The sequence below is a fragment of the Anopheles coluzzii genome, chromosome 2 (assembly GCF_943734685.1).
Source record: "Anopheles coluzzii chromosome 2, AcolN3, whole genome shotgun sequence".
Lineage (NCBI taxonomy): Eukaryota > Metazoa > Arthropoda > Insecta > Diptera > Culicidae > Anopheles > Anopheles coluzzii.
Window position 1 is genome coordinate 123,353,387 of NC_064670.1, and position 20,524 is coordinate 123,373,910.

General features: G+C 49.6%; 5 protein-coding genes across 7 annotated transcripts; 2 read left to right on the plus strand and 3 right to left on the minus strand.

Annotated features, from left to right (window-relative positions):
• On the plus strand, nucleotides 1-1,500 carry LOC120950200 (dehydrogenase/reductase SDR family member 4). 3 transcript variants are annotated; one of them, XM_040368040.2, is made up of 4 exons: nucleotides 1-90; nucleotides 282-452; nucleotides 506-1,043; nucleotides 1,121-1,500. In XM_040368040.2, exons 2-4 carry the CDS (start codon nucleotides 313-315, stop codon nucleotides 1,289-1,291), a joined length of 849 nt encoding a protein of 282 aa, XP_040223974.2. In that variant the 5' UTR covers nucleotides 1-90; nucleotides 282-312; the 3' UTR covers nucleotides 1,292-1,500. The 3 variants fall into 3 exon arrangements, with proteins under 3 accessions (XP_040223974.2, XP_040223973.2, XP_049461531.1); XM_040368039.2 differs by lacking the exon at nucleotides 1-90 and adding an exon at nucleotides 110-215; XM_049605574.1 differs by lacking the exon at nucleotides 1-90 and having other exon boundaries at nucleotides 118-452.
• Nucleotides 1,423-2,323, minus strand: LOC120950201 (EKC/KEOPS complex subunit bud32). Its single transcript, XM_040368041.2, has one exon. The coding sequence runs from the start codon at nucleotides 2,223-2,225 to the stop codon at nucleotides 1,497-1,499; it is 729 nt and encodes a 242-aa protein (XP_040223975.2). The 5' UTR covers nucleotides 2,226-2,323; the 3' UTR covers nucleotides 1,423-1,496.
• Nucleotides 2,324-2,404: 81 nt separating this feature from the next.
• LOC120950199 (replication factor C subunit 2) lies at nucleotides 2,405-3,641 on the minus strand. The gene is made up of 2 exons (XM_040368038.2): nucleotides 3,349-3,641; nucleotides 2,405-3,280 (listed from the first exon to the last, which is right to left on the minus strand). Exons 1-2 carry the CDS (start codon nucleotides 3,538-3,540, stop codon nucleotides 2,447-2,449), a joined length of 1,026 nt encoding a protein of 341 aa, XP_040223972.2. The 5' UTR covers nucleotides 3,541-3,641; the 3' UTR covers nucleotides 2,405-2,446.
• Nucleotides 3,642-4,160: 519 nt separating this feature from the next.
• On the plus strand, nucleotides 4,161-18,639 carry LOC120953023 (double-stranded RNA-binding protein Staufen homolog). The gene is made up of 6 exons (XM_040372674.2): nucleotides 4,161-4,756; nucleotides 5,591-5,944; nucleotides 11,221-11,735; nucleotides 11,817-14,120; nucleotides 14,189-14,355; nucleotides 14,421-18,639. Exons 2-6 carry the CDS (start codon nucleotides 5,820-5,822, stop codon nucleotides 14,649-14,651), a joined length of 3,342 nt encoding a protein of 1,113 aa, XP_040228608.2. The 5' UTR covers nucleotides 4,161-4,756; nucleotides 5,591-5,819; the 3' UTR covers nucleotides 14,652-18,639.
• Nucleotides 18,640-18,684: 45 nt separating this feature from the next.
• On the minus strand, nucleotides 18,685-20,347 carry LOC120953025 (methylenetetrahydrofolate reductase). Its single transcript, XM_040372676.2, has 2 exons — nucleotides 20,211-20,347; nucleotides 18,685-19,947 (listed from the first exon to the last, which is right to left on the minus strand). The coding sequence occupies exon 2, from the start codon at nucleotides 19,776-19,778 to the stop codon at nucleotides 18,786-18,788; it is 993 nt and encodes a 330-aa protein (XP_040228610.2). The 5' UTR covers nucleotides 19,779-19,947; nucleotides 20,211-20,347; the 3' UTR covers nucleotides 18,685-18,785.
• Nucleotides 20,348-20,524: the final 177 nt, after the last annotated feature.

Genomic DNA, 20,524 nt, shown 5'->3' on the forward strand with positions numbered 1-20,524 from the left:
CTCCCATTGTTTGGCGAGCTTTATTTACAAACACAACATAGCCGATGTAAATGAATGCTCTTGTAATTGTTACAAGCCCGTTATCTTGCAGTGAGTGAAATAATACATACATTTATGTTTACGAACCCCTCACCTGTTGCAGTATTACTTGCACATTATTCCTTCACCGTTTCCCACAACCACCCGCCCAAACCCTGGCACAATTTTGACAGAGAGTCAGTCGTCTTATCACCCCACATACGCACCTATTTTATATTTCTTGCTTATCATTCGCCAACCAGGTTCAAAGTTCGTCCCATCCAATAGGTGAAAATGTTCCGCTCAATTACTGGCAGCGCTGCACTCACGCAAACAATCCGCAAGACGATGGAGCGCAATCTTTGCAGCGGTTCCGCCATTGCAGCCAAGCGCCTGACGGGCAAAGTGGCCGTCGTAACCGCCTCTACAGAGGGGTAAGTATCGGGCCCCACCGCTTATCAGCCGGCTTCATCGGTTTTCTTTCCAGTATCGGTTACGCCATCGCGGAACGGCTGGGCCAGGAAGGAGCCAAAGTGGTTATCAGCAGCCGAAAGCAGCAAAATGTTGACCGCGCCGTGAACGACCTGCGAACCGCCGGGCTCGAGGTGTCCGGGATCAAGTGTCACGTTGCCAACGCTACCGACCGGAAGGCGCTGTTCGAGCATGCGGCCCAAAAGTTCGGTGGCATCGACATTCTCGTGTCGAATGCGGCCGTCAATCCGGAGGTGGGCGGTGTGCTGGAATGTAGTGAATCGGCCTGGGATAAGATTTTCGACGTGAACGTAAAGTGTTCGTATCTGCTGGCCAAGGAAGCGCTGCCGTTCATACGGGAGCGCAAGGGTGGCAGCATTGTGTTCATTTCGTCCATTGCCGGCTTTCAACCGTTCTCGCTGTTGGGCGCATACTCCGTCAGCAAGACGGCACTGTTCGGATTGACGAAGGCAGCCAGCCAAGAGTTGGCGGCGGAGAACATCCGCGTGAACTGCATTGCTCCGGGTGTGGTGCAGACGAAATTTGCCGGAGCGGTAAGCACCGTTTTGGTGGAGAAGAGCTAATTTATAACGAATATTGTATCAAATCATCCTCACCTTTTTCTTTTTAGCTACAAGAATCCGATGCCGCCAAAGAGGAAACACTGTCCCGAATTCCGATGGGACGGATTGCACAACCGAAGGAAATTTCCGGCGTGTGTGCGTTCCTCGTTTCGGACGACGCGAGCTACATTACCGGTGAGACGATTGTAGCTTCCGGAGGCATGGCTTCCCGGCTGTAAATGCTCGCTTAGCAACGGCAATGCCAACTACAAGTCTGTCAATCAACTGTCTTCCAAAACACACTTACACGAGGTTTAAAGTTTGGCTGCATTTCGGCGAGGGGGGGTAAGATTTTCTGTTCGGTGGTAGCTAATTCGTTAGCGTACGCTTTTATTCGCTTTAAGACAACGTTCAATAAACATTCAACGAGGCACTCATCTCACATTAACCCACCATCGTTCGCTTTCGGCCACGGGCCCGTACCTCTTCGTACTTGGCGATTGTTTCCTTGCAATGGTTCGTATTGTGCTCACGGTACGCCTCCAGTATCATACCGAACAAGCCCGGCAGTTGACTGTGAGCGCTTAGAATCGCTCGCTCGAGCACGTACAAATCGACACCCTTGTTTTCGTGGTTATCACTAAAGTGGGACAGCCCAAAGTCGATCGTCACGAGACGGTACGGGAAGACGGACTCTTCCGCACCCTTTTCCACCGGATCGAGCAGCATGTTGGAGGTGGTCAGATCACCGTGCACTAGATTGTTTCGATGCAGCACACCCACCATGTGGCCGATCTGTTCAGCAAGCTGCTTCAGCTGAGCTGATTCGCTCAAAGCATCCGCCGGCGTGGTTGCCGTCAGCTCGTCGATAAACTCTTTAGCCGTACGACTGCGCTCCAGATATTCCATGTAGATCTTGCGCTGCTCTAAATCCACGCCGTAAAGGGCTGGGGTGGACAGACCGGCGGCAGCACATCGTTGGAAGGCTTTCTGTTCCGCTTTGATGCGTTGCCGGGTGAGCTGTCGATCGAGTGCCGGATGGCGGTATTTCTTCTCGAAGCGTTCCTTCACCAAACACCGGTTGCCTTTGTAGGTGCCGATGTACAGTTTCCCTTCTGCTCCCTGCTTTAGGAGCTGCTGTACTGGTTCTTGCTTTTCCACCGCTACTGCCATTGATAGTTGTTTTTTTCCCCCAAAACTAAGTAAGCCTTGGGTGTGATTGTTTTGATACTGTGCAGCGCTGTAGAGCTGTTGCCCCGGGGGCCAGCTGTCATTTGTGTTTGACACTTCCCATATGATCATTCTCCCATGCTCAAGCAAACGTTCCAAATTCAAACCCATGCAAAGACGCATTCGATTCTTAAATTTATTACATTTTACCAACGCTTAACGCCCTAGGAATGCTCGTAAGAAGCTTCGCACATGCGAGCCAACAGACCGGACATTTGCAGCAGCGAGTTAAGCCCGTCCACAATCTTCATGTGCGTTTCGCCAATCTCCCGGATGAAGTACAGCTTCAACTTCTCGTTCATATCCATCCGCCGGCAGACGCGAAACACGTTCCCGATGATGTCCTCCGCCGCATACCCCAACTTCCACAGCTTGCTCATGATCTTGTACGCCTTGTGGATATCCCCCTTGACGCAATGCTGCAGCATATCCTGCACGAGCAGCGGATGCGGCTCATCACACACCTTGAACACGTTCGCGCCACTAATGTGACCGAACCCGTTCGCCGTCGATTGCAGATTGTTCAGCGCCTGGCGCATATCACCCTGCGCGGTGAAAACGATCGCCTCCAGCCCATCCTCATCGTAGCTGAGATTCTCGTGCTGACAGATCTCCACCACCTTGGCCAGCACCTGGGCATCGGAGAGCTTCGAGAAGCGCAGCATCGCACACCGGGACTGGATCGGTTCGATGATCTTTTCGCTCGTATTACAGGCTAGCGCAAAGCGCGTTGTGTTGCTATAGATTTCCATCGTTCGCCGCAGCGCCTGCTGGGCCCCCTCCGTCATGCTGTCCGCTTCGTCCAGGATTACAATCTTGTGCCGGCCGCGGGGCAGCGTTACCTTCTGTTGCGCAAACATTTTGATCTTGCTGCGTACCACATCGATACCGCGCTCGTTGGAAGCGTTCAGCTCGAGCACGGCCTCGCGGAAGTTGGGCCCGAGCAAGATGCGTGCCAGGCAGAGGATGGTCGTCGTTTTACCCACACCCGGGGGACCCTGAAAGAAGAGTGGAGAGATTGTTATTGCATCGACACGCAACGGAAGGGAACACACGGAAAACCAACCGCAATGATAATGTTAGGAGCATTGCCCTGTGAAGCGAATATTCCCAGCCGGGCGACTGTTTCTTCGTTGCCAACAATTTCCTCGAACCGCTGTGGTCGGTACTTCTCGATCCAGGGAAGGCTTTTCTTCTTGCCCTCCGCTTCCTTTGGTGCACCCGTTGCGGACGATGTGGATGCAACTTCCTCCGGCATTTTATTGGCGATGGTGTTGGTGGATATTTTCGCAAAATCGAAGCCGCTCGAAGCTCCGTGCTGCTCACATAAACAAAACGTTTGCTTTGGCGCACTTTTCGTGTCGGTCAAGGTAAACTCATGCATGAGCTAGACCAATTATGGCATCTTTTTCAACGGCCAAAATGGGTTGATATTCCAAAAATTGTAAATTTGTAAATGATAAATCACAACAAAGAATCTCATATTATATGATACACTTTATAAAATGATGAAATCTTTTCGTTTTTTGAATGTTTTATCATTATTCAAGAAACATATATATGAACCTTGTGTGGAATCGCAAACAAAACGTCATCAACGTCATAATGCACTTCAACCCATCAGGTTATATCATACAGTGATCCCAAAAATACATTTCTCGTCACATGACCCCAAAAATACATACTTTTCTTGGAATATAAGACGATTTTACTTTGTGAATACAAAATGCACGAGTTTCATCAACACAATCCATTGTTTCTGATTCACATTCATCCAATTGTACCCACTTTCTCCACACCCAAGGTAAATGTGTGGCACAACGATACTGCCAATATGGCGGCACCACTCAATCGCCCGTGCGTCACCTGGTGGCCTTGAGGCAGACCTTGCCAGCAGAAGGTGCACTTTGACACATCGGTCTAGCGCAAATGTTTAGATAATTTTCATTCGCTTTTTTCCTCCGGAAAATCCACCTCAAAGCAAACCCGTTTTCTTTACTGTTTGCCGACGATTCTCATCACACTAGCTGAGTGGGAAAACGCTGCGATGCAAAGTTAGTGCCGCTTTAGTAGAAGGCAACTGCTGTGTTAGTGAGTGCTGTGAATACACGACGCCTGTAAAAAAAGAAGCACCGTCCCACCACCCCCGGGGGGGCGAACATCACATACACACGCAGAACGCTGCCTTTGGATGCTGTTCAGGAAAAGTCAGTGAAAAGATAGGCCAAATGTATCATTGCTAGGTGCGGAAAATGTAATGTGGCCGTGGTGTGCTTTAGAAAGAAGTGTGAAATCTCAAGTAGAAAACAAAAAAGTTAGTGCGAACTGGTGCGAGCAAGCTGTGATTGTCACAATATTGTAGCACCATACGGGAGAGAAAAGCAGCTGCTGCAGCATCCTTCTCTCTGCTCTGCCAGCAGGACATTCTTTGCGCTTGCATCGGATCGAAGCAAGAGTTGGCACCGTGCTAAAAGGTAAATGTCTATCCTGAAAAGGAAATAAAACTCTTTCACAGCCTCAACGCTGGTTGGTTCAATATGTGCGTGCGTAGAAGTGTGCTGTTGGTTCAGTTTGTAAAAAAACAACATTCCTGTTTCTACCTGTTTGAGCTGTGGACTGTTCTAGATGCGCATTGGAATTGTACATTCAAAATGAAGCACGGAAAATTCTAAAATCATATTGCGTTGCATTAAAACATTTGCTTCCGAGGCGCACGAGATGCCGAAATAGAACGGGACAAGGACGGACCCGTTCAATCTAGAAATATGCGTACGGCTCGTAGGTAAAAGAAGGGAAGCAGAAGAAGCACACAGCCTACCTCGATGGGCTGCTAAAAGGGGCGACAGATGTGTGTCTGTCCGCGCCTTTCCCTACAGCACACACACACACGCATACACGTACGTACGCAACCCAAGACGCATCAACTTCCCCTTCGTGTCGGTATCGATCGTTATTTCATTCATGCGCCCGGTACGGTCCGACACGACCCTGGTGTCTCTGCTCCTTGGAGTTGCAGCTTGTTGCATGTATGTGCCGTGTCCGAGTCCTTCTTACCTGCGCACGAAGAACACGCGCGCTCGAAAGTCTGGACGAAGAGAAGGAGAGAGATAGAGATAGAGAGAGAGAGCGCACGACCCAGTGTTTGCTGTCCTTACGAAACAGCTGATTTGTCTTCGAGGCTGATTTGGCGTAGTGGATTGAAGCCACATCAATGTGGAAAATTTTTCATTGCAAGCGCTTAACATAAAGAATATCGAAAAAACTGCAAACAAATGTGCTGATTTAACCATTTCCTTGCTTTCTTCCAGACACAAGCGACAGAACACCAGTGTGACAAGCAAAAAAAGCGCGATCTAGTGTGCCGTCGTAATCTGTGCGCGCGTATGTCATACACAGTCAGTCACGTCCACTGTACCTGTTGTGTACGATTGAACGCGGCTGATAGTGTCGAACATTGGCTTGAAACCATCGCCAGACAACGCCAGTGCCAGTCACACCAGAAAGTATTGTAACGCCACGAACAAACTACACGCCATCATGCATGGACATATGCCCCCACAGCAGCATCCAGGGATACACCCTGCACATCAACCACCGCCACATCTAACGCATTTAACCAGCCTGCCACCCCACAGTATGCAGCGCGACCATCCTGCTAATAGGTGAGCATCTCTATGTGTGTGTTTTTTTCACTTTAGTGCGTCGTCGAAAATTCGCACAAAATGTATTTAATTTAGCCATCGAAACTTAATTAATTTATACATTATTTAATTGCCGCTCGGGCTTTCGAATTTGCGGTGGGGGAGCAGAGTCGACAGAAAGAGAGAGATGCAACTGTAATTGCATATTTTACGATACATGGACGCACACACGCCTCTATTTACTAATTCCAATTTCCAATTCCCTCGGAATCGAAATGCGCGACCCTAATTATAAACTTTAGTAAATGCATCGGTTGGATTGAAGCTGCGGAGTGAGAGAAAAAAACCGATGTACAGCAATCAAAATGAAAGCAGAACCATCAGGGGCTGCTCTGCTGCCCAGCCCAGATATGATGACCCATGTCCGCTTGGTCGTCGGCATGGTTGCAATAAAGGGGGAGGGGAAGTGTAGGAGAAAACCATCCAGCCCGTTGGGATGGAAACGGAAAATGATTTAGAAAAAAATATTGAGCCTCGTTTCTTTCTCTCTCCCTCCCTCTCTCGGTCTCTTGTTTTCTATCCTGTGTATCAAACCGGGAGAGGACTTATACGCCCCGTGTGCAGCAATGCATTTCAACTAAACTCTATGATATGACTGTTCAAATGGGATGTGTTTTTTTCTCTCCCTCTCTCTCTCTCGATCTCGAGTATTGTTAGTTCCCAAAAAGCATCCGGGTTGAGAGGGACCAGTGGAAAAGGGGGCGCAATTATGTTAGCACAATGCCATCTCGCCCACGGAATCTGGACACAGCGAGAGACAGCCTTTTTTTCTGCGAAAAAGCTGCGTGAATACGAAAAATGACTGCAAATTGCATTCCCGCTTTTGTTGGGGGATGCAACTCGGAATGCCGGGCGGACGGAGGGGGGAACGCACTGTGTCAGGTTGCTCGTGTATTGCTCGTATGTATGAGCATGTAGTGTTGTTATTTTAATGCATCATCAAATGCACACAGGTCAGTAGTCTTTCTCTGCTGCTCTGCCGAAACCAAACCATAACGGTCTGGTGGTGGTTTGGTGTGTTGGCCATCAGAATGATGATTTTGTCCGACTGCGGTGAGAGAGAGGGAGAGAGATTGTCTGTACGGTGTGACGGACGGACGTATCGAAGGGGGTGGGTGGACAGTATTGCACTTTGACTAGTGATTGTGGGTGTGGGGATTGGACAGTAAAAAAGGAGGATAAATAAAATGTGTCCACCACACTGCGGAAAGAGCAACACCACAATGCGACCCCCCCCCCCACCCCCCCCCCTCTCCCCACTTGGTGCTTGGTGAGCCTTGGAATGGAAATCAAACACGGTGTAAAATCGATAATTTGCCAGCGGAAAAATGTACTGCTCGCTGTCGACATTATTCGATTGTGTTGTGTTGGTTCGTGGAATTATTCAACCATTCCAAGGTGGTGGAAGGGTGGACAGTTTTATATGATTTTAATTAGAATGAACACTCTATTCTGATGCTGTATTGCTTATGAGGTACAGTTTCATTTCAAAGCTGTTGGATAATGTTGTTTAGGATTCTTATCATAAAGTTAAATTCAATTGATATAATACATTCAACCATTCTTTCTTTCAAGCATTGAAATACCTTTACATCAACCAATGCGACTTCTATACCTTCGTTCGTTCGTAAGCATGAACCAATGCTGGAAGGAATAAAGGGTGTACAAAAAGACGAAGTGTCTTGCAAGAATGTGCATCCTTCCGTAAAACTTCATCCAAAGAAAAAGATGTTGATGTACGAATAAAATAAATTACACACATTGGCCGCCAATCCACTGGAATGCTAGAATATGCACGCACACATATAAACACCAAAATGCATATAATGTTGCAGCAGTGCGCGGAGCGACCCCTTTTCTATCTGGTACCTCCGTGTTACACCCTGAGTTTTCCCCCGGGCCAATAAAAATTGCAATGAAATGCATATTTTGTATCAAGGTGTAATGGTGCAATGGTTGTAGCGGAGAGGAGGGAATACGACTCGCAAAAAAAGATCAATCATCAGCACCCGGTCTCTGTTGTGCTGCTGTGTGTGCGAGTACGACTGCCCGAAAAGCAGCAGTATCCTTGCCACAGCAAACAAAAGGCACTCCGAAAATATGAGCCGGGGTAATAGGGGGAGGAAAAGGGTGCGGGGAAGGGAATAATATTTGATGATGGTGGCAAGGTGCGGTGAGCAGTTTTGCAGTATTTTTTTCCTTCTTCATGTTGGATGCACTTTTCTGTCATGTAATTTCCATACAGTGTGCTGCAAATAAATTGCCGATTAAATGTATTTATTTTTAAAAGAATTTTTCTTATAATAAATTCTTATTCTTTTATATCTGTGCTCTTTTTATGTTTAAAACACACACAGCACTATTGGGTGCACAAAATAAGCGGAGCAAAACTCGTCGTCCACCAGCAGCAGTAAAAGGTGACGTCCTGTCGGCCTCTGCCGTGTTGATGGCCAAACAAAATAGAATCCGGCAATAGGGGTCCTGTTTCGCGTATACCCTTCCCCTTCTCTCTCTCTCTGTCTGTGCTTTGCGGAGTAAATGTGCAACCATGGATGCAATTATTTGCATAAACAAGGGAAAAGTTAAGAGAGGATTAAATTGCATTCGCCCGGCGCAGGGGACTTTTGTTTTTCTTTGTCTCCCTTTTGTCTCCCTCTCTCTCTCGCGCTTTCTTTGTTGGCTGGCACGATTGAAAGGATTTGCGTCTGCGAGAAGTGCAACTGCATCAGCAGCGGTGCATTGTCGCGCCGATCATAATACTTCATAGCGAGCCGGCCCTGATGATAGGTGCAGCGGAAACGTTCAAGAAAGGGGGAAAGGGTTTGGATTTGAGCTCCTTGGGCAGCCAGGCCAGGATCTCGTTTAATAATTGGTCGTGAAGAAAATGTCGGTCAGTTTGTCTTCTTCTTCTTCTTCGTCTTGTTATTTTTTCGGCAGACAATAATGCACCACCGTGTGTGTACGCCGTGTATGCAGATAATGGCAATTAAACCCAAACCGGGCAAGGAGGCTGGTTAGTAAGGGACGGGTATTTAAACCTTCTTTTTCTATGAAAAACCCCTTTCAACGCATTGAAAGGAAAATGCACAAATTACATGGCGAATCATGGCCATCAGTTTCGTTACGGCTTTGGCATTGGCATTTTCTGCGTTGCGTCTTTAACAAAGTTGCGTTGTTGCTGCTGTGCTACACGTGTGTCAGGCATATTGGCAGGGAGAGTAGAAAAATCAATGAATTTCGTCAACCCCTTTCTTGAAAGCATGCTGATGGATGATCATTTCCAACCGTCGGTTGCCGCTTTAAGTTCAAGATTAATCAATCCAATTTGTTGTTTAAAAGAGCCGTTAAAAGCGCAACGTTTATTGTTACCATTAGTGTAGCATTTTTGTAGCATTCTTTTAAATCAGGCTCTTAGTTCACACCACCATTCAACCACGGTAGCACTTCATTTAAGTTCCCCCCATCCCTAGTTTTGCCCTTAACATATTTTTATATTCACAGCCGAAAACAATGGCAAACACTTAAATGTGCGCGCCACTTACCTTATAAGACGATGAAAATATTATTACCCTGCTGGAGGAGGATAGGTGAGAGCGCAACAACAAAAAAGGGAAACCGAAGGGGAATATTTGAACCCCGAAAAATATGCAAATCAACCGACACCGGACACCGGTTTGGGATCTTTAACTATTGGGAACAATATTGGGAAATGTCCAATTTAAAGAGCCTAAAGTGTGTAAAAGCAGTAAGTTTAACGTTGTGAGTAAAAGCTAAAAATCCATGCAGTAAAAGTATTGCGTTAAAAAGATTTAAAATACAATTCCACGGCGCGCTCTGTTCGAAGCTGGTTTGTTCAAGCCGGAACTTGTCCCTGCTGCACGGTAGCCGAGCATTCCCATACACGCCATCCATGGGCGCTCATATTTCGGTAGCGCTGAAAACAGCAGGATCTCTTCCAAAACTGTCCTATTATTTATTTGTTTTATGCAGTAAATGGTCGTAAATCCTTTTCTCACCTCTTGCTGCCGGCCTCTGACGACAATACTGGTCAGTCCAGTTCCGTCGTGCGCTTGCTGCGTCATCGCTACCCCTACCCCCCCGTCCCCATGCATTGTAACCTTTCAACTGTGTGCCCATCCTTGCAGGGAAAGGAAGTTGTCATCCGCCGGAGTGTAATAAGGAGGATGGCAAAGCGAAGATGTCGCTGTGCACAGGGCCCAACAGATACAGGTCGCCGCCAGCCAACCAGCTAGCCAGATTCGAAGCAACATAGCCGCCGTGTTCTAGGCGAGTTTACTGCGAGTCACGGGCAGCGAATGAATTATGTTTCCTTTTGGATCTTGGTGGAAAGGGCGCTGCAGATAAAGGTGCAAGAAGTAAGACGATACAATACGCCAGCCAGGCAGACAGCAGTTGAAGTGGGATGGGTTTTGGTAGGAATCCTCTTTTTTTCTTCGCAAAGATCTTTATAGGCCTTTGCTGTTGCGGAAAGTGCGAGTGAGAGGTGCGTCGTCTAGGAATAAGGGTTAAGAAAGGGATGAATACAATTGGATGGCCGGGGATGGAGAGTTGACAGTACTGTTCATATTAATAATATATGACATAGTGTGTAAATAGGGTAAATCAGATTGCGGTTACTAGATCCTGCTTGTCACCGCGTGGAACCCGAAAGCATTTGTATGTGTGTTTGTGTGTGTGTGTGTGTGAGAGAGAGAGAGGGATAGTTAAAGAGCAAGAAGGATAAGGTTGAGATCGCAGTATGCGTGCGCCTTGGCTCGATGGGCAATCAAACAATGCTGACTGGCTTGAGTAGCGCATTAGCAAAGGATTGTGGAACCACGCACACACAGACAGCATCGAGTCCCCCTTCCCGAAAGTGGACTCACACGTGTTTGCTGACCAACGTGCCTTTAGTTCGTTGCTGGCGTTTCGATCGTGCGTGTGTGTCCACCGCTCACCAAATGTGCTCCGCGCACGTGCAGCGGAACGTTCGGGATCGTCACCATCTCCATCATCATGCTGCTGCCGGATGGCAGACAGTATCGGAAAGCTGCGCACGGCATCATACCCTCAGCATACGAGCGCCAGCATCTGTCCGTGGAATCGATACGATCGTTGCAGCGCCTCGTACACTACTACAGACGGCTGTCGCGATCCTCCACCTCGAAGGAGCTGCTGTTTCCACCGTTCATCGCCACTGACGCGTTTTCCTCTTGCTTTTTTCCGTTCACTTCCAGGCTGAACAACGCTCGCCATCATCATCCGCGCGGGGTCGACCATCAGGCAGCCGGCATGGCACCGCACCTATCGATGCAGGTACCGCCGCCGCCACCGCATCAGCCGCCGCACCAGTCACAGAACGGCCGCAAGCCGCCGGGCCCGTCCTACTACAACCTGCCGGCCGGTATGCCCAAGTCGATGCCACTGAGTACGCCCCATCTGCACCCATCGCCGCCCGGGTTGGGTGTGGGACCGCAGCCACCACAGGCACTGCCACCGCCGCCGCACCAGCAGCATATGGGGTCGATTTCGCTTCCCCCGGTGGTGGGCGGTAATCATCCGCCCGGACCGGGCGGAAAGCTTTCGTACGGTATAGGAGGTGGTGGTGGTGGTGGTGGTGGAAGTGCTGGCGGTGCGCAGGTTTCGATGCACCATTCGGTGACGATGCAGCAAGCACCACCACCGATACCGGTCGTCTCGGCAGCAACACCGGCCGGCACAAAGACGCGCCACATCCCATCGAGCACGGACCGTAAGTGGCGGAAGGAAGAAAACCCTACCAGACACGTGCTAAACACACTCTCTCTCTCGCTCTCTCTTTCTCTTTGGGTAGATAAAGTTCATCACCATAGCCACAATGTGTTGCAATCGAATGGAAACTGTGGTCCCGGCTCGAAGGGGATTGCAAACCATCATCAGACGAACCAGTCGGGAGCGACGATGGACAAGATAAAGGGCTCGAGTGGCAATGTATCCAGTGCAGGCAATCGGCACCATCACAACCATCATCAGCATCAGCAACAGCACCAACAGCAGCAGCATCAACCACAGCAACAGCAGCAGCAGCAGCAGCAACAACCACAACAGCAACCGTCGATCGTCTCGAAGCCCAATGATGCTCCACTACAGAAGGACGCGTCTGCGGTAATAGCAGTGACCGGCAGTGCCCCCAGCACGGCACCGTCCGTAGCGCCGGCGGGTGCGAACCAGGCCGAGACGGCCGCTAGCACCGCTGCTACTACCGTGGCGAACGGTGGAGCATCATCGATGGCGTCAGGCGCGGAGCCGACGGCCGGGCAGCAACCACAGTCGCCGACCGACTCGATAGAAGCCTTGGCAAACATTAAAGAGAAAACGACCATGTGTTTAGTGAACGAGCTGGCGCGGTACAACAAAATCCAGCACCAGTACCGGCTGACGGGCGAGTCCGGGCCGGCCCACAAGAAGCACTTCACCGTGATGCTGAAGCTCGGCGACGAGGAGTACACGGCCGAGGGCGCCAGCATCAAGAAGGCCCAGCACAAGGCGGCGGGCGATGCGATTGCGGCGACCAAGTACAAGCATCCGCCGGCCCGGACGAACCGTCGCACGAAAACCGGCACCAAGGGCAACGTGAGCAGCTTCACGCCGACGGTGGAGCTGAACGCGCTGGCCATGAAGCGGGGCGAACCGACCGTCTACACGGTGAAGGCAGTGCCGGTACCGGCGTCCAAGTACGGTGGGCCGGCGAACGGCGGTGCAGGGGGAGCGACCGTCCCGCCGTCGGCCGTGGCCGGCGGTGGGCGACGTCCGGTGGAAGAGAAGCTTGCACCGGGCGTTGCCCACCCGTACGGTGGGGCGGGACGGTACAGTGACAATGCCTGGGGCCGTGCGGCCGGACCGGCGGGCGTTGCTGGAGCTGGTGTTGGCGGACGTGGAGGTATGGGTGGATTTCATCCGGGACACCAGCAGCAACAGCAACACCACCACCATCATGGTCATCATCCGCGCGATGATCATGCGAATCGTCACCATGCGCCTCACAGCTATCATCACGGCGACGGCTACGGACACCATCACGGGCCGGCGGTGCCCGTGCCAGCGGTGCAGGAGTTCTACAAAGCCACACTGCGCGTGGGCGAGCGAACGTTCCTCGGGGAGGGTCATACACCGCAGGCCGCTCGGCACGATGCAGCCGCCCGTGCGCTAGAAGTGCTGAAACCGCTCACCATGGAGGGTGCCGAGGGCAAGGCCAAGGCCGGTGATGCGTCCGCCAACGGTGATGCCGCCTCATCGAGCGACGGTACGTCAGTGGACGGGCTCGACCCGAACGCGGAACTCAAGTCACCGATCTCGCTGGTGCACGAGATAGCCGTGCAGCGCAGCCTGTCGGTCGTGTTTGAAGTGATCAGTGAAAAGGGCCCCCCGCACATGACCGTGTTTGTGACGCAGTGCAAGGTGGGCACGATCGTGACCGAGGGTGAGGGCACCGGTAAGAAACTGTCCAAAAAGCGGGCCGCCGAAAAGATGCTGGAAGAGCTCCGGAAACTCCAGAAGGCGGAACAGCAGCTGAACCCCTCTCCCTGGGGCGAAGGTAGCCCCGGTGGACAGGGCGGTGAGAAGCGGAAATCCAACGCCAAAGCGGCCCCGTCCGCCACGGCGGATGGCGCAACGGCGAAGAAAAAGGCGCGCAATCTGATCAAGGAAAAATCGGTCGCGGACGTGGCGGAGAAGGAAAATCCCATCTCGCGGCTGATGCAGATCCAGCAGGCCCGCAAAGAGAAGCAGCCCGTCTACACGCTGCAGGAGAACGATCGGCCGGCTGTCGGGCGGCGTCGGCAGTTTACGATCGAGGTAAGTGCCGGCGGACGGCAGGCGACCGGCGTCGGGATGACGAAAAAAGCCGCCAAATGGAACGCGGCCGAAGCGTTGCTGATCGAGCTGGGCTTCACTCCGTCGGAGGCGAAGGCGGGAGCTCCGTCGGGCGGTGACGGCGCGTCGGCTAACAAGGAAAACCAGTCCGGTGCGGCAAACGATTCGTCTCCAACCGGGGGTAAGCGGTCGCGCAAAGTGAGGTTCCAGGAGGATCCAGGCAACAGTGTGCCGACGGCGACGCACATTACGCCCGCTGTCACGGTTGCAAATGGCGCAAATCAAGGTGAGTGACGAGAGGTGTTCTGGGTGTCTCATAAGCAGTGAAACTAATTTTTCGTTCGGTTTTCACAGTGAAAGCTGAATCGACAAACGATTCGATGAACGACAGTATTGCGTCAAACGACAGCATGGGAACGAACAGCTCCGGAGTGTCGAGCACATCATCGGTGGCACCGAAAGCCGATATTGGTGCCAAGAAGGAGCAGCTGCTGTACCTAGCGCAGCTGCTGAAGTTTGAAGTAAGTGTGCGAAAGTGTATCATCTCCAGGATTTTTACTAAACCTTCCCATTGGGTCTGTTTCAGGTTCAATTTTCCGACTTCCCCAAGGGCAATCACGGCGAGTATCTGACGCTAGTGATACTGTCCACGGAACCGCCCCAGCTTTGTCACGGCAGCGGCGCCAGTCTGCAAGAGTCGCACGACGAAGCGGCACGCGGAGCGCTGGAAATTCTGTCCAAGATCGGACTACACAACGTGAAACCCAAAGCACCGGCGGGTAGCGCACCAGACGATACTGCCGCCACAACAGCCTAAGTAAGAGCGCCAACTGTGTTGTGCGGCGCCAATTGTGAGTACGGGACGGGACATCCGACCATAACAGTACCGATGGAGCACAGACAGACAGAGAGGGGAGAAAACAAGGCTGGTCAGTGTATATGTAACCGTGTGATCATCGTTATCAATGTTAACACTAAATGCAACCGGATTGCAACGAGCGAAGGGAAACGAGGGGGAAAAAAGGCAAAACAAACGGAAATCGAAAAAGGAAGCAGCATTTACCAGTGCAAAGAAAGGGAAACTTTTGCCTCGGATAACAGCAACGATTTTGAATTGCATGGTGAGCGGCCGGGAACGGAAGCCGACGTTCCTGCCGACGATGCAGCTTAGCATGTTTTCAATTTTCTAGTTTCTTTTTGTTTATTTGTTACGTTTTGTTTTGTGATTATTATTTCTTTTTTCTGTGCAAACATTTGCTATTTAGAGCGATGCAGGAGAGAAAAGGTCGCACAGAGTGCTGCAAGCTTTTTTGCTATCCATTCCGGAGGGTTGCCCGGAAGAAGGCCAGGGGGGTTTTGGTGCAGAGTTGTGGAATGGGAAAGTGTGGCTTTCTGTTCGTACATGATTTCGATACAGAGTTTGATTTGGTGTTTCTACTATGTTTACCAACATCTTACTTTCAACAAACGACTCCTCCTGCTTGTGGGAAGCATTTTTCTGTTTTAAACAAAGCTGCAGTACTGTGTGCGATGAATTGTTTTGCAGAAGGAAGTGGGAGAAGGCGAGTAAGTGTCTCAATGCGTGTGAGTGTGATCAAAGCTACGGCACCCCTGTCATTGGCGTCTTTCGTGCGGGGACGTAGCGATGAGGGACGATCAGGCAGAATTGATTACCATTTACCTAAGTGCAGAGTTTGAAGCGAGAGAAACACACGAAAAGAGCGAACGAACACGACCGGGCGGAAGTGAAACAAAACCCAGTAGTAAGCAGCAAAATGTGAAAAGTTAGGACGTGTATGAAGGTTCTTGAATAACAGTATAGCGTCGGTAGGATAGGGCGGGATAGTGTCGGTCGATAATTTTTAACTGAACGCATGAACGCAGCAGTGGCTTCTCTTAAGGGAGAGCGAACGATACGACACTACAAGTATCTGTTGCATCCGTGGAAGCAGCTTAGAGTAGAGAACATTTTCATCGTACAGTTTGATTCTTGAACGCTGACTGTAGGGCGAACGCTAAACAAATGGGCGGACATCGCTAGTCAGCGGATCAATGATTATTACTTACGAAATTCCCCTTAATCGATGGATGTGTCGCAGAGAGTGAGGGAGAGAGAGAGAGCGTGTGTGTAGTAGTACTATTCGTAGTTTGTGTATTTCATTTGATAACCTTCATCATTCTGCTTTTCAATGTGCACGCGGGCGTGGTAGCGCCACACGGACGCCGCACGGTCGTGGATGTGGCCGCCCGAGCTCATCCGCTCCCTGCGTGCCGACCGTGGTTGCACCACCACACACGTAGAGGAATGCAGTAAAATCCCGAATATTACATTTATGTGAAAGGAAAGAGCGCCCGGTTTGGAGAGGCGATCGAGATTTTACTAGATTCTGACGCGTACTGCGTAGCGTTCGTGTTCAATATTAACTGTGCCGCTTGACTGGATGGAAATGGAGGGGGTAGGGATATCAGGTCGGTCGATATTGAGCGCAAACGTGCTTAATAACAGAGGTGTGTGTGTGCATATATCTTGTGCAACGTAGCATAGAGCGCGCAAGCATTCTGCTGCAACCGTGGATCTCTTTGCGCTGATCCGTTGGGATATTCGCAAGCGATCTGCGCGTCGTCGGAATGCAAGCGACCTCATGCCATCGTTGCCGTGCACCGCCTTTATAAACTTAAGTGTGTTTCTGCTAGTGTTCGTATACAAGTATCTGTAACTGTAAGAAATAATGTATTTTTTCGCTATTCAACCGCAATTATGCAGTGCATCCAACCGTTATTACAAACAAACCACATTAAAAACAATAGCATCAACCGTAACCACAACAACAACTCCCTTGAAAAGAGAGCTAAAGGGATCATTTTTACCTTGCATACACACACACAGCAACAAATTCAATAGACCTCTTACTGGCGAAAGTACTAACAGGAGACAGCAAGTACTGTTCGAATTTGCACCTAAGTTTGCACCAAACAAGCGAAAACCACAATATGATGAGCATAAAAAAAATACATTTTTTCCAGTCTATGAACGAAAACGAATGATCACGAAGCCGCCCCCCGATAGGAGAAGAACTAAGGACTATGGCTATGGAAACACATTTTATTTATGTTCGCCTTTCGGAGGAGCGGGACGGAACTATACGGCACGGCAGCATCCAATAAGGACTGCACTAGAATTTAAATACATCACTATTAAGAAAGGCGGCAACAGGAAAGAAAAGGAAGAAGAAGAAGAAAAAACTCCGATTAGGCATATGGTAATTAATGTTGGCACGAAACGATGGAAACTGGAAACAGGCCCGCGCAAGGAAAAACACGATGTTTAATTGAGTGCAAACGGAACGTTTTGTTGATCGTTCTTGGGTGTGTGTGTGTGTGTGTTAGAATGTCGTATTTCATCTAAGGTCCCCCCGTGAGCGATGTGGATCAGTTAGTAGTGGAAACGATGCTTCGATGTTGAAATGCGATGCGGTAAAAGCGCGCCACGGTTCAAAACTCAAATGCTCTAGGTCACACACGCACGTGCAGCTGTTGCCCGGGGAGGCATCTCATTGTGGAATGAATTTCATGCTGTCCTGTATTTATTTTATGTTTTATATGCATTTCATCTACCGACCGAAACCGCTCCGGTTCATCGGTTCATTACAAACTCCCACTGATTTGTGTATTTATTGTGCAATGCCCTTGTGCGCATTTGAACATTTTGTACGAGGGAGTCGCTTGGCCGCCGCATTTCGCACCGAAAGCAAGCGCACCCATCAAACCAAGAACGATCGATCGAAGTGTGGCTTGTTAGCAATTTGAAAGCATCATTTTCAAAACATAAACAAACAAAAAAAGAATCCTAACCCTAGACCGATGGCAGATTTGTTGAATCACTTGTTTAAGATATGTTTTTTGTGCCTAGTGATAGGGCCCACCCAACTAGGTGCAGAGCGAAAGTATGAAAAGGCAAACGTAAAGAAAAAACCATTAGACCGAAAAGTGGCTATGTGACTATAAGAAACACATTCTCGTTAAAGTTTGAACCTAACAGCCACCAACCAAAACATGGAACATATTATTTGCACTTGTTTCAACTGATTGCAGAAGAATGCGGCGAAAGCGAGGAAAGGAAAGAATGGCAAAACTACTCCTCTCGTCAAAAGGCAACAGAATGTATTTTAGAATATCGAAAAATCGTTAAAACGTTTTTGAAAATTTTAATAGATCAAAAAGGGATAAAAAGAAAGCAAGAGAAAGAGAGAGAGAAAAAAATACCCATCAGCTAGGGAGATGAGAAAGCCTATTTAAAAATAACGACGAAAGAGAGAGGTCACGTCGAAAGGTCAATGTTTCCTAGCCGCTATATTTTCTTATCATCCCTGTTATATCCTCAAAAGAAACAGTAACTAAAAACCATTGGGTTATTCTTTTTAACCAAAACAACAACAGAGAGAGAGAATGTATACATTTCGCTCAGGTCATTGTGAGACAACTCTAGAGAGAGAGGTCCTGATCTGATCAAAAGGTGGAAACTAGGGCCTGAAACACAACGCTACTTGAGATGTAAAACGTAAAGAGTTAGACAAGTGAGGCCATCACAGGAGGGCATTAGTAGACGCGGAGGCGGCGAACAAGTGGAGAAGAAAGTATGCGCCAGTGACCACCCCCAGCACGCGAATGTGCTGGTGCAGGAAATGTGTGTAGTTGTAGTGTAACGAACTATGAGAAAACCACCAACTATCATCACCATCATCATATTTGTACGAGAAAACAAACAAAAATCTATGGAATGAATAAAGAAGCTCTACTCAACGTAACTGACGAATTCTGGTGCTAAATCAATCGAAGGCATGAAACGCACCTTTCACAATGCATCGAAGGTTTTATTGCTCAGGCATCTTTGGCACACGCTAAATCCCCGTCTCTTGTTCATCTTGCAGATCATCTTCTCGACGTTTGAGGCTCATTTGAAAAACTCATCCAAGTGCTCAAGCACTTGCTGCAACAGATGGAACTTATTGAAGGTGAAAAAATGCACCAACTTTATCGGATCACTCGAGGTGGTAGCGTTCGTTTGCAGCAGTTCTCGCACAACCCCCACGAAATACTCCACCATAAACGCTTGGAACTGATCCGGCGCATCGTTCGCGTGTGCCTCGAACGCGTCCCGTACCGTCGGTCCCAGCTCGATGCGCGTAAGGTTCAGCAACGCTTGCAGATGCCGATAGGAGTGCGGAACGTAGATGCCCGGTATGATGGGAATGCTGATTCCCGCCTCCCTGCAACGGTCCCGGTAGCGCAGGAAGGATGGCGCATCGTAAAGCGTTTGCGTGAGCAGAAAATCAGCACCTTGGCTAATCTTTGCACGCAGATAGTGTAATTCCTCCGTTTGCGAAGATGACTGATGATGGCCGTAAGGATAACCTCCGACAGCGATTGTAAGCTGGCGGTGGTCCGGCTGCTGCTCCTGCCATTTCCTCAGATACTGCACCAAACCGGCGGAGTTGCGAAATTGCTGACCCGGACTGACGGTATCACCCCGGATGACGAACAGGTTCCGGATGCCGGTAGAGCGGAGAAGTTGGTCCACTTGCTGTTCAGTTATGTTGTAGCAGGAAACGTTGTTCAAGACGGTGAACTGGTTTTCGCGAAGCCGTGCCGTCAACTGCAGCGTCGGTGAGCGGAGAAAATCGTCCGCGTAGCGAAGATTATCGTCCGAAACCCAGGGCAGCGCACAGAAGACGGGTTGAGGCGTTAATCGCTTCAGCTGGTCAATGTCGAAATCATCCTTGGCGGCTATTTCGATGGAGTAGTGTACAGGTACAGGGCCACTCGTTGTGGAGGAGTTGAAGATGCGGTCCAGCTTCGTGTGCAGCGAGTCTTCGTTGCTCTGCTCTTCATTCGTTACGGTGTTGGTCGTTGCCATGGTATTGCTGGGCTCTGATGTAACACTCATTACGCTGTCGAGGGTAGAAGCACAATTTATTATTTTACTCACGAACGCTGGGGCTCCAGGGGGCTGATCGGGACGGCTTGCGGGTAGAGGAAGTACTGGCGTGTGAGAATGCAAGTGCTTTGCTAATTGTACTGGATGCCATCTACCGAGAGTGTCCGATAAGATAAGCCTTTTGGAGAGCAACAAATGAAACAAAACACGGTTATCATACATTCAACAAGTAGTTCGATAGGGAAAGCTGGCGAAAGATACTGCTGTGCACCGTTTAATATGCTTATTACATTGCCTAATCTAATCAACAATAAGCAATATGCAAATCGTCTCCCGGTTGGGTGCTTTTATGGACAAATTTATGTTTCGTGACAGCGCATTTTCTATCCCGAAGCCGTCGGGAGTTCGTAAAACGAGTAAAATTATCAAGCTGTAATTTACCTTGTCCGACCTTCTGAGTAAATAAGACGGCGCCTACTTTATGTAACCTAGTGCATTCTACCATCCAGGCGACGGTGCATCATGCAACGTGCGGTGAAGTATTCGCGCACGCGTGTACACACCCTGCGCTGTTTACGAGAACCATTTACCATCCAGCCCGAACGACACGATCGTGTGTGTGTCTGTGTGTGTGTGTTGATGACAGTTCTCAGCAAAGGGGTGTGGAATTCTCGCCGAAACAGGGTAGAAGCAATAGGGGATGAAACAAGCGCACTCGCAAACAAACCGGCGCGCGGTGTATTGATAAGCGCTAC